This window comes from Emys orbicularis, chromosome 9 (genome assembly GCF_028017835.1).
Source record: "Emys orbicularis isolate rEmyOrb1 chromosome 9, rEmyOrb1.hap1, whole genome shotgun sequence".
In the NCBI taxonomy this organism is placed as follows: Eukaryota; Metazoa; Chordata; order Testudines; family Emydidae; genus Emys; species Emys orbicularis.
In genome coordinates, this window is record NC_088691.1 from 82,939,989 (window position 1) to 82,954,593 (window position 14,605).

General features: G+C 39.7%; 1 protein-coding gene across 1 annotated transcript in view; it reads left to right on the forward strand.

The window, feature by feature from the left end:
• Positions 1-14,605, forward strand: part of LEKR1 (leucine, glutamate and lysine rich 1) — a 116,675-nt gene that overhangs the window by 41,030 nt on the left and 61,040 nt on the right. The window contains exon 6 of the mRNA XM_065411426.1: positions 9,167-9,352. Within this exon, the coding sequence (XP_065267498.1) occupies positions 9,167-9,352 (186 nt within the window). The remainder of the gene's footprint in view (positions 1-9,166; positions 9,353-14,605) is intronic.

The window sequence follows — 14,605 nt, forward strand, 5'->3', positions numbered from 1 at the left end:
CTTATCATTAGCGAGAAGGAGGGATCACTGACAGCACAGGAGAGAGAGCCTCTCTGCTTTTGGTGTCCAGCACTACATGTTCCCCAGCAGCATGGAGGATCAGTTGCAAGAAAAAGTCCTGCTGGGCCCCAGGCTGAGCATACTTATTGTTAGGGTGACCAGATGTCCCAATTTTATAGGGACAGTCCCGATTTTGGGGGCTTTTTCTTATATAGGCTCCTATTTCCCCCACCCCATGTCCCGATTTTTTACACTTGCTATCTGGTCATCCTGATTATTGTTGGTGGTACAGAGCTCTGTGAGAGTGGAGTATACTAGGCACAGATGAAATGTTCAGATAGTTTTGCTGCTAGACTCTAAGAAACCTCTAGTTAGTGCATGTAAACAGTGATTTTCAGTGGCTTATAATTTGGACAAATTTCAGTGGATTTTCACTGGAACAGCAAAAGGCACCTTTCTGACCAGAATTCCCCTTTCCAAATTTCAAGTCCACTTTTCCCAAGAAATGCACACAGGATGCTAATCAGAGAATTCTCACCATGCTCCAGGCACATGCTTTTGCAATAAGCTGAAGAAGAGGTCTGTGACACCACCTCCAGAAGATTGTCTGCCTAAGAGTTACAAGGAGGATTACAAGGAGAGCCAGAAACTTCCTGCTTCAGGAAATGTTCAACAGTGTCCAAACGCTGATCTCTGCAGTGTCATCTATCTGAACAGGATGTCCTCTATCTGGGTTTACCTGCATTTCCTAGGTCTACTAGTCTCTTGCATTAGATCATTCTCTGGACAAAACTGCATGTGAGAACTTTGAGATTTCTTCCGGGTCTTACCATAGTAAATGTATGGAAAAGTAAATATAACTATTTGAGTAGTGCATTCCCTTCACAACTTAGATCCTTATGTTTTTTCCCAGTTTTGACTACCTGGAAATCACAACACATAGAGCACATGATCAAGGACAGAGAGGCTACAAAGCGCTGATTTTGCCAGAACCTGAGAACTGGTCTAGGATCCTTAAGAGCATGTCCTGTTATAGTAAAAAAATACTGCAAATATAACATATATAAACCAACAGGTTGTGACTAAATTCTCATGTCTAAAGACAGAAGCAATATCAAGTCTTTCCTATGAAGAACATCATTTTAGAGTCCTTTAAGGGTATTTCCAGATAAGCAGAGTAGTTCCTGAACCAGGAAGCTTTCCAGTTCAAATAAGGAAGCTAGGCTACCATCAAGTGGACTTATTTGTTTTCAGCAGTGCAAAACCAAGGTGTTTGTTCATAAAGGAAGCAGACCAGAGATCAGTGGAAATAGACTCACTAGTTTCCAAATGGCCAAATCTGGAGGTTTTTTCCTCTGCAACCACTAGGAAGAGTATTTCAAAAGATCAAAAAGGAGAAGGCAGCAGTAATACTGGCCACCTTGAATTAGGCTGTGGTTCTTGACCTAGTAGAACTTTTCCAGAGACCACTGTCTTCTCAGCAAACAGACTCTCCTCTCCCAGAAATGAAAAAGGTTTTACCATTGATGTACTTACCATAGTTTGTCTCCTGTTGACTCTCCTATCTCTGATGTGTTAGAATACTTACTTACTGTGATGAAAGCAGGATTTTCTTTGAGTTCCATTAAAGCACACCTAGTTGCCATCACAGCATTCCATTCTCTGGTACAAGGCTTCTCAGTATTCACTCACCCTGCAACACTGAGATTTATAAAGGGTCTGTCGAACCTCTTCCTGAATGTTAGACATCCTACTCCTATCTGGGACTTGAATTTGTCTGTCAGTGCTTTGATGAAGCCACCCTTTGAACTGTTAATAACCTGCTCACCTCTGAACCTCTCCATGAAAATGACATTCATAGTGGCTGTTATCTGTGCCTGAAGGAATGTAGAACTGGGAGCTTTAAGGGCTGACCCTCCAATACCGACTTTTTCAAAGATAGTTTCTCTTTAACCACATCAATGTTTTTAGCCAAGATTACTTTGAATTTTCATATCAATCAGTTTATCTCCAGCTCTTCTTGCCCAAGCCTCATGAACCAGAAACCCACTTTCTAAATGAGTTTCTGGTTTCATACCAGAAACCCACTTAGAGCCTGTTATACAGCTGTTAATGTATCCTACCTCCCTAAGGTCATTGCCCATTCTACAAGATCGTACTCCACATCTCTGGCCTTGTTAAAGGCTGTATCTGTTATGGAAACATGAAAGTCTACTACATGGTCTTTGATTCACACTTCCTTGAGACACTGTGCCTTGGTTGATGCTTCCTGGGCAGATGTTGCCTTTGGCTCTAGTTCTATGGACAGCCTGTCTGATTTCTGAAGCCCCCACCTCCTTCAGGGGGTACTGCTAGGGAGTCACCTCAAGTGGAGTCACCTCAAGGGACACTACTCAAAAAAAAAAAAAGTTACTTGTATAGTAATTGGATTTCTTTGAGATGTGTGTCTCTATGCGTGCTCTGCTACCTGCCTGTCTCCTCTCTGCTTCAGAGTCTCATCTTCTTGGGACCTTGTAATAGAGAAGGAACTGAGGGTGGTTCGCCCTCAGAGCCCTATATGTCCTTGGTATGGGGCATGAGGATGTGTAGGGCACATGTGCAAGATGAACAGGCACTGCTGGCACTCAGAGACATGCATTTTGAGGAAGTCCAGTTACTGTACAAGGTAAATAATGTCTCCTTACTGAATCTAATAGCTTGTCCATCGGATTGGCTCATCCTAACTAAGATGGGATATTTTTCTGAAATAATAGGTATTCTTCATGTATCCCATAAGTCTTTTCCCCATTCAGCCAACACAGAAATGCAGACTGAATTCTCACGCTCGTGTTGAGACAAAGAGATTAATCCCCAGGAAGTCAGGCATTCCAACTCTCTTGGTTTTTCTATGGTATAGCATAGATTTGTGCCTAAGATCTCCAACTGTCACATCACATATTTTCAGCATTAAACAGCATTATAAATGTAAAGTTATCTAGGTCTCTTAAAGATCACCAGAAGATATCTACCCTTTTTTTAGCGTGGTATGCCTATCCAAACCAAGTTAGACCTACCTTTCCTAGTTGGGGCCTAACTACATGCTACCAGTTCTCACAGTCCATGTGTTTGAAACAATGACATCTACTTCCCTGTATTTCTTTTCTATCAGCACATGTACAATTACATGGCAAAGAGGTCTCTGATATCTCTGCTCTAAAAGGACCATGATCTTTACTTCATCTTACAAGAGGGAAAGGACACGCTTCTTGCTTTGGAGTCATTCATAACCAAGGCTGATCCTATCTATCTAATATATTTATGTAGCTCCCATTATTATAGTATCTGAGGACCTTACTATCTTCACAACTTCCCTGTTTAGTAGGGAAGTGCAATTAACCCTATTTTAAAGATGGGTAACTGAGGCACAAAGATACTATGGGCCATATTTTAAAGGTATTTAAGTACCTGAAGATGGAGCTAGGCATCTAGTAGAATTTTCAAAAGTGCCTCAACACCTATCTTGCATTGATTTCAATGGTAGTTAGGCATTTAGGTGCACTGGGCACCTATCTGGATCTTTATCTGCTTAAACACCTTTACAAATCTGGTCCTAAGTGACTTGCCCAAGGATACCCAGAAAGCATGTGGCAGAGGACAGAATTGAATCTAGGTCTCCCAAGACCCAGGCTAGCACCCCTACCACATAATTCACCTTTCCAACTTCATAGGAAATCATTTTTCCATCGTGTCCAAATCCTGAATACCCAAAAGAAAAAAATGTGGCACATGTTGGATGTGAGAACAGCATTAAAAAAAAAATCTTGATGGGATTGACCTGTTCAGAAAAACATCATCCTGGTTAATTCCCTTTCACCCAAGATGGTTCTGCCTGATTGCATCCAAATGCTTCATACCAAGGCACATCAACCACTGCTTCATTGAAGCATATTCAGCTGCAGGTAAACTCATCCTGTACTGGGTCACTTTCCTGAATCAAAAGGGTGACTTCTACCACTGAGAAAATCTTCAGGTTTACCACTGGATCATCCTTCAACACTATAGGCCTGACCTTCAATTTTCCACAGAACCATCCTTTGGCAGGAAGATGCTGTGACGTTGTGCAGTCTATATGGTTTTATAAAAACTTGATAATAAGTCAATATAATGTAACTGGGATAGTTTTAGAGAAAATATGGTAATAAGTGAATATAACGTAACTGGGATATGCTTCATGCAAAAGGTCTCTTGTAAAGTATCATTACAAAGCTTATAATCTACTGAGTATGATCATCTGATTTGTATAAATGTACCACTCTTGTATCTAAAACTAGAAATATAAAATGTAACTCTGAGGACCTATTGTAATTATGTAAAGTGTGGGCCATTAATGATGGTTTGGAATCTTGATGACTCCCATTAACCAGGACCATTGTCTGCAGATGGTTGTGTTTACCTGTTAGTCTTTCTGTATATGTGTGTGCTGGCAAGTGGGCAATGAAGTCTTGCAGTGACATGTGATCATGTCACCTGAACTGGAATCCATCTTTAACCTGGTGCTTTTCCAGTGAGGGGGGGTGGAAACCCAGAGGGACAAAGGGTTCCCGCCTTATGCAAAAGATATATAAAGGGGTGGAACAGAACAAAGGGGAGAGAGGAGCCATCATGAAGAATCCCCTAGCTACCACCTGAGCTGGAACAAAAGCTGTACCAGGGGAAAGAATTGTGCCCAGGCCTGGAAGGTGTCCAGTCTGAGAAAAAGCTTACTGAAGCGTCTCTGAGGGTGAGATTATCTGTATTCAGTTTGATTAGGCATAGATTTGCGCATTTTATTTTATTTTACTTGTGACTTACTTTGTTCTGTCTGTTACTACTTGGAACCACTTAAATCCTACTGTCTGTATTTAATAAAATCACTTTTTATTTAGTAATTTACTCAGAGTATGTATTAATACCTGGGGGAGCAAACAACTGTGCATATCTCTCTATCAGTGTTATAGAGGGCGAACAATTTATGAGGTAAAACGGATTTATTTGGGTTTAGACCCCGTTGAGAGTTGGGCATCTGAGTGCTAAAGACAAGCACACTTCTGTGAGCTGTTTTCAGGTAAACTTGCAGCTTTGGGACAAGTGATTCAGACCCTGGGTCTGTGTTGGAGCCAGACGGGAGTGTCTGGCTCAGCAAGACGGTGCTGGAGTCCTGAGCTGGCAGGGAAAACAGGAGCAGAGGTAGTCTTGGTACGTGAGGTGGCAGCTCCCAAGGGGGTTTCTGTGATCCAACCCGTCACAGATGCACTTCAGGCTGTTCCAAAATTACTGTTTTCATGGAAGAAGAAATTTTATCCTGTGTCTTATTACCTGTCCTATTGATCCTTATTGCTCACTATGTTCATACCTAGCTCTGAGTGGGCAAGCTCAGGATCCAGAATGAAAATTGGTTTCTTGAACATTACATTTCTGGAACGGACTTCTTCCTCAGTCGATGCCACCTGGATTTCTCTGGGTGATTCTAAAATAATCACTACTAGCGATGAAGCAGATAGTTACTAGAAGTTAAGTAAGTGGTTGCTTTAGGTATTTTTTCATTAATGTAAATGTAACTGTTTCAATAAGCTGTGGAAGTATTCTTGTGGTGGAAGGGGTGAGGCCCAGCCCTGTTGCTGATAAATAAATTTGAACTACCTTTGAAATTTGCTTAGAAAGAGACATAACCCAAACAGTCACAGAAACAAAATGATCAGGTACAATTTTTCTCATTGGGTTAATTATTGAGTTTTCAAAGGTATCCGAATGACTTCTTAGTCACTTTAAAATGTACGTGTGGCTTTGTTAGACTGTTTAACTTTGGAGAAAAGGAAATTATCTACCCGCAGTTCTTGTTCTCGGAAGGTAATAATTATTATAATAGATTACCACTCACCCACTTTCTCTGCTGAATTAGGATAGTTTTTAATGTTTTGCACTATAATAGGAACTAGTAGTTGAGGCAATTATGCTTGTTATGCTGTTATGCCTCAGAAGTGAGTGTAGGCATGCATCATGCACTGAGGTGTATATTAACTCAGAACACTGAGCTCGGAATGTTCTGACCCCAGTTACATGCAGGGAGCAGGCACCAAGGAGTGAATACTGTAACCATCTGAAGACAAGTATTACAAGCACGTTGCTTTCTTTTACTATATTCACTTTTGCTAGAATAATAGATTTAATGTTTATGTATTGCCTTTTGAACCATGAACCAATCTTTTAACAATACTGAAGACTAAGTGTAGTGCATGGCACTAAGGGTTCCACTCTTCTTGCATATTTCCTGCCTTATTTCACAATCCGTTGTTTGTGACATTACAGTTGATTGATTTGCTATTGAAATTATTATGATGTCACAAACAGAGGACATTAATAACTCTAGAAACAGGCTCTGTATTTTCTCCCCTTTGTTATTCCTATGAGAATAAAGAGAATATGTAGTCATATGTCTGAATAATTGTGGATACTTTTAAATACCATAAATGTGCCAGCTGTTCTTTTCTGAAGTACTGTTTTATTAATTTGTAATATTCTTAAATATGTATGCTTCCTCTCTTGAAACAAGAGGATGCCTCAGTAATGTTTCAGGTGCCCAGCTATAACATCTCAGCTTTGTTTTATTGTCCTGTAACATGATGTAAGAATTACTCATGAGACACTGTCTTTCCATTCAACTATTATTCCGGTAGAAGTGACCTAGAAGACACTTATCCATTTACAGAAGTATCCTACCTGTTTGCTTGTTAGTAATTTTCATTCCCAGAGCCTTTGCATTAATTAAATTCCAAGAAAATAATATCTAGAATGATTTATTTTTAAGGTTAATGATATGGCCTGTTGAAGGTCCCCTCTATAGGTGTTATGTGTCCTGCACTGCACACCACGTATCCCTTTCAAAGTAGTGAACTACTATACTTGTGTGTACACATCCCCGAAATCCAGCATTTTTTATCAAAATCCCTTACCCATAATTCATCAGTTCCCAGTCTGCTATGTTTTTGTTATTTTTGCAAGTTTGCCTTGTCATGTAGCCTTAACTCTCTCTGGGATCAGTGTTAGGATTTAGTAAATTATTATTTTTAGTTTAGTTTAAAAGTATACAGTGTTTGGATCACTTATAGTGCTACTTTTTTGTTGTAGCTTTCAGGAATAGTCTTTGGAGAACTTGTCTTCTATGTCATAGATGTAAAAATAGGGTTTATGAAATGCTGCTCTTGAGCCACAATGTCCTGGACTAGTTTATACATGACATTCTTAAAAACCTTTAAAAATGATTGTGTATGGAATTATTCAGACCTGGATAATTAATGTCAAGTGGTAACCTACATTTTAATCACTTTTTCTGAGTACCGTGCAATGCCTTTGTCAGTACATCAGTATTAATAAGTATTAAGTTAACAATTAGGATAAGGCATAGTTAATGGAAGTACTTGCCTGCATAAACTATTAAAAATCTGCCTGTGGGCAACATAAATAATTATGCAGTTGTTGGTTTGACAAACACAAATGAGACTTAATCTCAATGTCAGGAACATTGTAACTAGTAATACGAACAAAAGTGGTACAAACACAACTGAACACCGACTGCTGCAAGTCCAAAAATAAGCATATATCAAAAGTGAACCTTGTTCTCCCAAAACAAACATTCTTGTTATCCATAGATTGGTGTATTAAAAGAGAGTGCTCTAGATTTCAGAACTAACATTTTTTATGTAATGGAAGAACCTCTTTTTCCTGGCTTTAAAGTAAACAGTGAAATTAATTGGGGTTTTGGGTGCCCAAGGAATGCAGGATTAGACACAGTCATAGTCATACAGGTTTACTGGGGTGGGAAAATACCATGGACCGAATTCAGCCTCCGTATATGCAGGAATACCTCTCACTGAAGTCAAAGCTGCAATAGGTGAGCAGAATCTGCTCTGTCCACCCTCAGCAATAATCAGTTTGCTGCATTCTGTGCTAGTTGCTTGTAATTGATCAGACTTTTGGGTGCCCCGCAACAAAGCCATCTTCAGAGGTATAAATCAGTTCAACAACCATCAGGCAAAACAATATACTTTTTAAAGCCACATTGTCTCCTTAGAGCTTTAAGGATTTATACTTTTAACATGTGTTTTAGATATAAATAAAATCCTAAAAATTATTGCACTTTTCAATAGTTATCTTTGATAGTTAATTATCTGGATCACTTCATTCAAATATTAAAAGTGAATAATGAAATAGTTTTGTTAATGTTTTCTTTTTCATATAACAGACAATTTTGAGTTAATGGACATAAAAATATATAGTAACAAATGAACTTTATTTTATTTAAACGTATGAGCTCCAATCTACCACAGGTGAGACCCTTAGCCTGCATGGAACCCTATTGAATTCAGTGGGACTACATGCAGGCCTAAGACTGCCCATATAGATTCTGTTTTAGGACTGGTACCATGTAATGTAGTGTTAAATATACTGAACTGAGAAAATGAGAAGTTTATCCTGAATATTTGAAAAAGAAAACATTTAATCTCGGAGTGGGACCTAGCATGGTAAGTTTCATCTTGGAAATATGTTTGGAAAATTGAGGTTATGGAAATTCGGATGTATTTTTACTATACTGGTGTTAATGTGTGTCTTTCTAATAAATCCATATAAATTTTATTTTGAGATCTAAGAGAAATTCTACATTATTATTTATTAAAACTTGTATTATTTGTCCTCTAATATCCATCAATAGCTGACCAAAAAACCCCCCAAAAAACAAACCCCAATGTGACCATTGTTAGTGAGCTTTTAGGAGTTTATTTTCATCTTACTGCTCAGGGATGTTACAGATAAAAGGTTAGTATTAATGGAACTTGTATGCATAAATCCCTATGCTTATTCATTTAAAAAGAAGGATCACTCACATTGCATTTCATGCTTAATATTTCAACAACCTAGTGCAAGTTGCCTGAGTGTAAATGCATTGGAAAAGCCACCTCTTTCATCTGTCTGTATTTTCAGCAGAAAGATGCAGTGCTGATGTAAATATCTTACAATGGCTTTGTACCTTAAGTAAAATTACAGATTCATGCAAATATTGAGTTCTTAACAAAAGACAGGCATTGGGATTATGGCAATGTCTTTGTATTTTAGAATGTAAATTTATTAACATTTTACATAATTTTTTCCTCAGAAGTATCCAGACTGAATCAAAGGCTGGCAGAATTCCAGAGGGATAAAGTGTCCCTCCAGGAGGAGGTGAAACATTTGAAGTTGGTGTCCGATGCAGTTGAGCTGAAAAGTCAGCAGCTTCAGACTTCACTCCAACAAGAGAATGAATTACAAAACAGATGTCATGAATTACAGAAGGAAACATTAGGTGAGAGAGTGAGTTTTTTGTGTCTTAAGCAAATCACTAGGTGCAATGAAATGGAAAATCAAACTACTTTCTAAACTTTACTCATACCCAATGGTCCCTGCCCAAAGAGCTTACAATCTAATTTGAAACAAGTCGCACGTGAGTGAAACAAACAGTAGGGGGACAGAGAGGAGAAGGGTTGAGGGCATCAGTAGTAAGATTACACAGTTACATGGGCTAGCTGTTGCAAAACTTGATGATTCCAAATAATTTGAAAGCATTTTAAAAATAAATATTAGCTGTCTTTAACTACCCTAGCCATTGTTAGGTGGTTGATTTCTTGTAGACATTACAATGGAGGTATAACTTTATAAACTTTTATACATTTCTCACATTTAATTATTAATTTTCGATGCAAATTTAAATGTTGTAAAGTTTACATGTAGAACAGTATAACAAGCTGATGTAGGGGCTCAGTAGTGTCTGTGTATGGTTATTAATCTTGCAGTTTTCTGCAGTGCCTGTGTGCCAATGCTGCACAGGTATATTAGATCTGCATTGTGAGGCCCATAGTAGACTGTAAGGCAGGGATCGGCAACCTCTGGCACGTGGCACACCAGGGTAAGCACCCTGGCAGGCTGGGCCGATTTGTTTACCAGCCGCGTCCGCACGTTCGGCTGATCGCGGCTCCCACTGGCTGCGGTTTGCCGTTCCAGGCCAATGGGGGTGGCGGGAAGCAGCGGCCAGCACATCCATCGGCCCGCGCCGCTTCCCACAGCTCCCATTGGGCTGGGATGGCGAACCGCGGCCAGTGGGAGCCGCGATCAGCCAAACTTGCGGAGGCGGCAGGTAAGCAAACCGGGCCGGCCCACCAGGGTGCTTACCCTGGCAGGCCATGTACCAAAGGTTACCGATCCCTGCTGTAAGGAATATCACTTTTCTCTCTTTGTGGATTCTAGACGCTCTTTTCTCCATCTTCTTTCCAAATATGGTGAAAAAGTTTAATAAAAAAGATTTTTTTAGCAAGATGCTCTAAAAGCTGTCCGGCTTTGGGGCATTCACTCTTTAAAAATAAATGGTTACTAATTACTTTTCTATTTTAATAGCTATTAAAACAGCCCATTTTTAAGCAAGGCTTACATTGTGTTCACAACTCCATCTGGAGACTGATCTGTTTAGAACATGTACAGATTGTGCTATTCTAGATACAGCTTTGACTCATCCAAATGGCACTGTTATTACAGAGCAAACTGCCGCATGCAGAGTATGTAATTTCAAATCTAAAACAGCAGTTCTTATTGTTAACGGTGTTGAATGAATTTCACTCCAAAGCCTACATCAGTGATAATATTTAATGTGGGATTGAAAAATAGTAGGGCACAGATGGCTTTTACTGACTTGTCATCCCATATTAGTGAGAACAATCTTTATTTTGTTAGGTATTCATGGTACTCTTCTACTCTTAAAAGCCCTGGCATGCAAAAACACTTGAAAGATCTCAAAGTGGGCAAACACTATACAGAGGATGGTGAATATGAGCCAGTGACTTTGAGACCCTGTCCACACAAGTCATAGAGGGTTAATACTTCTCCCTTTTTTGGTGTTTAATGTTCATTTTGTGAATTAAAACTAAATGAAACACAAAATCCAGTTCAAGCCTTTTCTTCGGGGTTAGCTGCTCCCAGAATTCCTCCCTGTGGACTGCTGTGCTCACATCTTACATCCTGTCTCGTAGAGAGCCACTGTCTTACATCTGGGTAGAGTAATGTAACAATGAAATAGCAAAATACACTTAACACTATCCAGTAGGCTCATCAACTGCTAACAGGTTAGGGTGGGTTCAGGTAACCCAGTTACAGTGAGGTTTTCCCTTTCTTACCTCAGAAGTCTTTGTCATTGTCAGTCATTGGACACTACTGACTCATCTTGGTGACCTAACTGGGTGCAAATAAATGCACTGTTATGGTTTAAGTCCCTCTTCCCAAACTATCCTTAAAGGACTGTAATAGAGACACACATCTCTGCCTTCAGAAACCTCACAAACTGTTATCTTTCCCCCTCTTTAATATATATATAAAACCCGGGTCTGGACTAAAATGCCAGCAGTATGCAGACAGCATTTGCTATATATATTTTTTTGCATCAAGAGCTAACATTACTATCTCTTATCTGTCTGACGGAAGGGCCTGGATAAAGAGGAGAAAGCTAACCAAAAACTCAAATAAGATGGAGTTAATGTTAGTGGGGGGGAGGGGGAGTTCAAGGGATTAACCAACATGTTAACTTAATTTTAACAAGGAGGATAGGAGATAATCTGCCCCTAGACCACTAAGGTTCTCCTGACTCCTAACTGCTAAAAATGCCTCCTTCCATATACAGTTGACAAGGTGGTTTTTCCACTCTTAATGGATGCTGATCTAGCCAAAATGGTCTAGGCATTTGTAGTTTCCAGGCTTGACTGTTACAATAACTGAGCATAAAGGCCCTATAAAATCTTCATCTTGTCCAGAATGCAGCATCCTACCCATTCATCAATATAAGCACAAACACATCACTCCTGTGCTCTGGAAGTTACATTGGCTCCCCATTGATGGTCTGGGATCTAATTTTTAAAGTTGTCAAAGGGGACTGGATCATCTCAGAGATTTGCTTCCTCTTTTAGATGATGTACAGTGACAACTGCACTCTTCAGGCAGGGAACTGTCAACAAAAATGAGTCTTATGGTAGAGAGGGTCAGAGCTTTCTTTCTCACTGGCTCTTGGCTATCAAGCTCACTAGCATAAGAACACAGTATGACCCAAATTCAAAATGTAAACCCTTTTTCTCCTCCATAACCTTCCCATGATGAGGATGATGTGTTTTTTGTTAAAAAAAAGTCATAATGTCATGCTTGGCAGCAGAGAACTAAAAACTGCGTTAAATGTGTACAGTTTTTGTAAGATGGAGACCACGATGATGAATGAGTTATAAATACTTTAAGACAGATTTTTTTCTGTTAAATTATGGTTACACCTGCATTTTTGTTTAGATTCTGCATGCACCCTTTGACTGATGCACTACTTTAGGATTAATTTAACACTTTTTGAATGTAAAATACAGTACTACACACATTTCACAAAGAAATTGTATGAAGTTCCTTAATTATTGTCAGTAGGCTGTGATTATTATTATTGAACGACCATGCTCTTGTGTAATTTCTCAAGTATCTGCTTGTTTTTTATTGCTGCACAGTGGCACACTTGGACATTCATGTGGGGGTAGGAGGTGCACAAATTCAAAAGACAACAGAGAATAAGGAAAAGGAAAATGAGTCAGGCACACAGAACAGCTTAGAAATGCAGAATGTCAAGCATATTTGAACATGTATAGCATGAAGAAAGCAGTCACATGAAAGATGAGCTTTGCAGGCAGTGATCTAAAAACCAATATGAGGGTAATAATTTTACAAATCTGAACTGTTCTTAAACTATGTCTCCAATGAATGATGCACCAAATGTGCTTTCCTTCATTAGGCATAGACATATCTTTGAAAATTTATGTAGCTCTTTTTTTGGTTCAGATCAATATATCTGTTTTTCCTCTTGAACAAATATTTATTGTGAGAAACGCAAAGAATACTTCAATGTTTCTTATCTCCCTTTACCATATGTTCCATGGAAAACCTTTTAACTCTTCAAGATCCCGGGTGCCATAGGACAGTTGTTACTGTTTAGTAGCCTGCTTTAATAACTTTCTTTTAAAATTAACTTTTCTTTGATTTTCTTCTATGGCTATCTAATCTAATCACATTGCTGCTCTCATTAAAAATAAGAGGGAAAGGCTAGAGTCCTCTGACCACTAAATCCATTGAGCACCACGTAAGTGCCCCCAAGAAACTAACAGAGAAAGTTGCTCTCCAAGCAAGAATTTGAAAATTAATGGAAAATCAAACATACTAGTTGGTTGGGCTTCATTGGCAGCATGGCCATGAGAAATAGAGAGGAATTCTGGGCAGAAGAGAGAGGGAACAAAGTCTTTGAATGAGGAGAGAAAAAAGTTTTGAGCAGCAGGGAGACACAAAAATGGAGAGAGTCAAAAGGCCAAACAGTGGCAAAATACATAAGGAAGACAGATGGGATATAAAAGGCATAACATTATCAAATGGGTTTTAAAAGTCCTCATTTGTGAATTTTCAGCAGCTGACAAAGGATCCATATTTTTACTTAAGTATAATGAGGTTGGCTTTCTTAAAAAAATGTTCTAAAATGTGTGTTAAACTAGAGTCAATTAAGGGTTGCATTCACCCCAGTGAAAAGGGCCAGTGCAAGGACTGTGTACCAACTGGGTCCCACTTAAGCCCTATTTAGGCATTGTTCTGGCCCTCGGCACAAAAATTGTTTTTATCCTAACTGCACTGCTATATACCTCTGGCTTAGCTTACCCAAACCATGATTTTTAAAATTTTATTTTATAATCCTGCAGTCTAGTATTCTTTTTGCTTTGTTACTCAGTGCTGTACACTGATGGCTTTAATATTTTATTATTATTATTTTATTTATTTGTACTAGCAGTAGTACCTAGAGGTCCCAACTGAGACTGGATTGCCATTGCGGTAGGCATTTTTCTGACATATAGTAACAGTCCGTTCTTCTTCAAGTGCTTGCTCATGTCCATTCCATATTAGGTGTGTGTGCTTGCCACATGCACCGGTGCTGGAAGTTTTCACTTCAGTGGTATCCGTAGGGGACTGGCTCTGATGCCCCCTGAAGTGGAGCGCACATGCTGCGGTATAAGGGGCGCCGCCAGCTCCCTCCACCCTCAGTTCCTTCTTGCCACCAGTGACAGTGCTGGAACATCTGCTGCTTCAGCTAGCGTTGCGTTTCATTCAGTGTTTCTTCCAAACGTTTCCTGTACAATAGTTGTAAAATAATTAATAGTTCCCTTATTATTAGTTCTAATTTAGTTGGTCCCGGATGGGACTCAGCCTAGGGATGGGGCATGCCCCGATCCCCAGGCTTTAAGCCCTGTGTTCATTGTAAGTGGCCTATGCCCATCAGCGATCTGCACGCTAGTTGTTTAAAGTGTCTAGGCGCAGGACACATAAGCGAAAAGTGTCACATCTGTAAATCCTTTAAACCCCCCCAAAAAAGGAGAGAGACATCCGTCTCAGGGCACTCCTGATGGAGTCGGCGCTGACCCCGGCACAGGAGCAGAGGTCCGACTTGGCCCCGAGCACCGCAGCGTCAGTGCGGAGTGCCCCACCGGTGCCGTCTTCGAGCCGGCACCGATCCCCC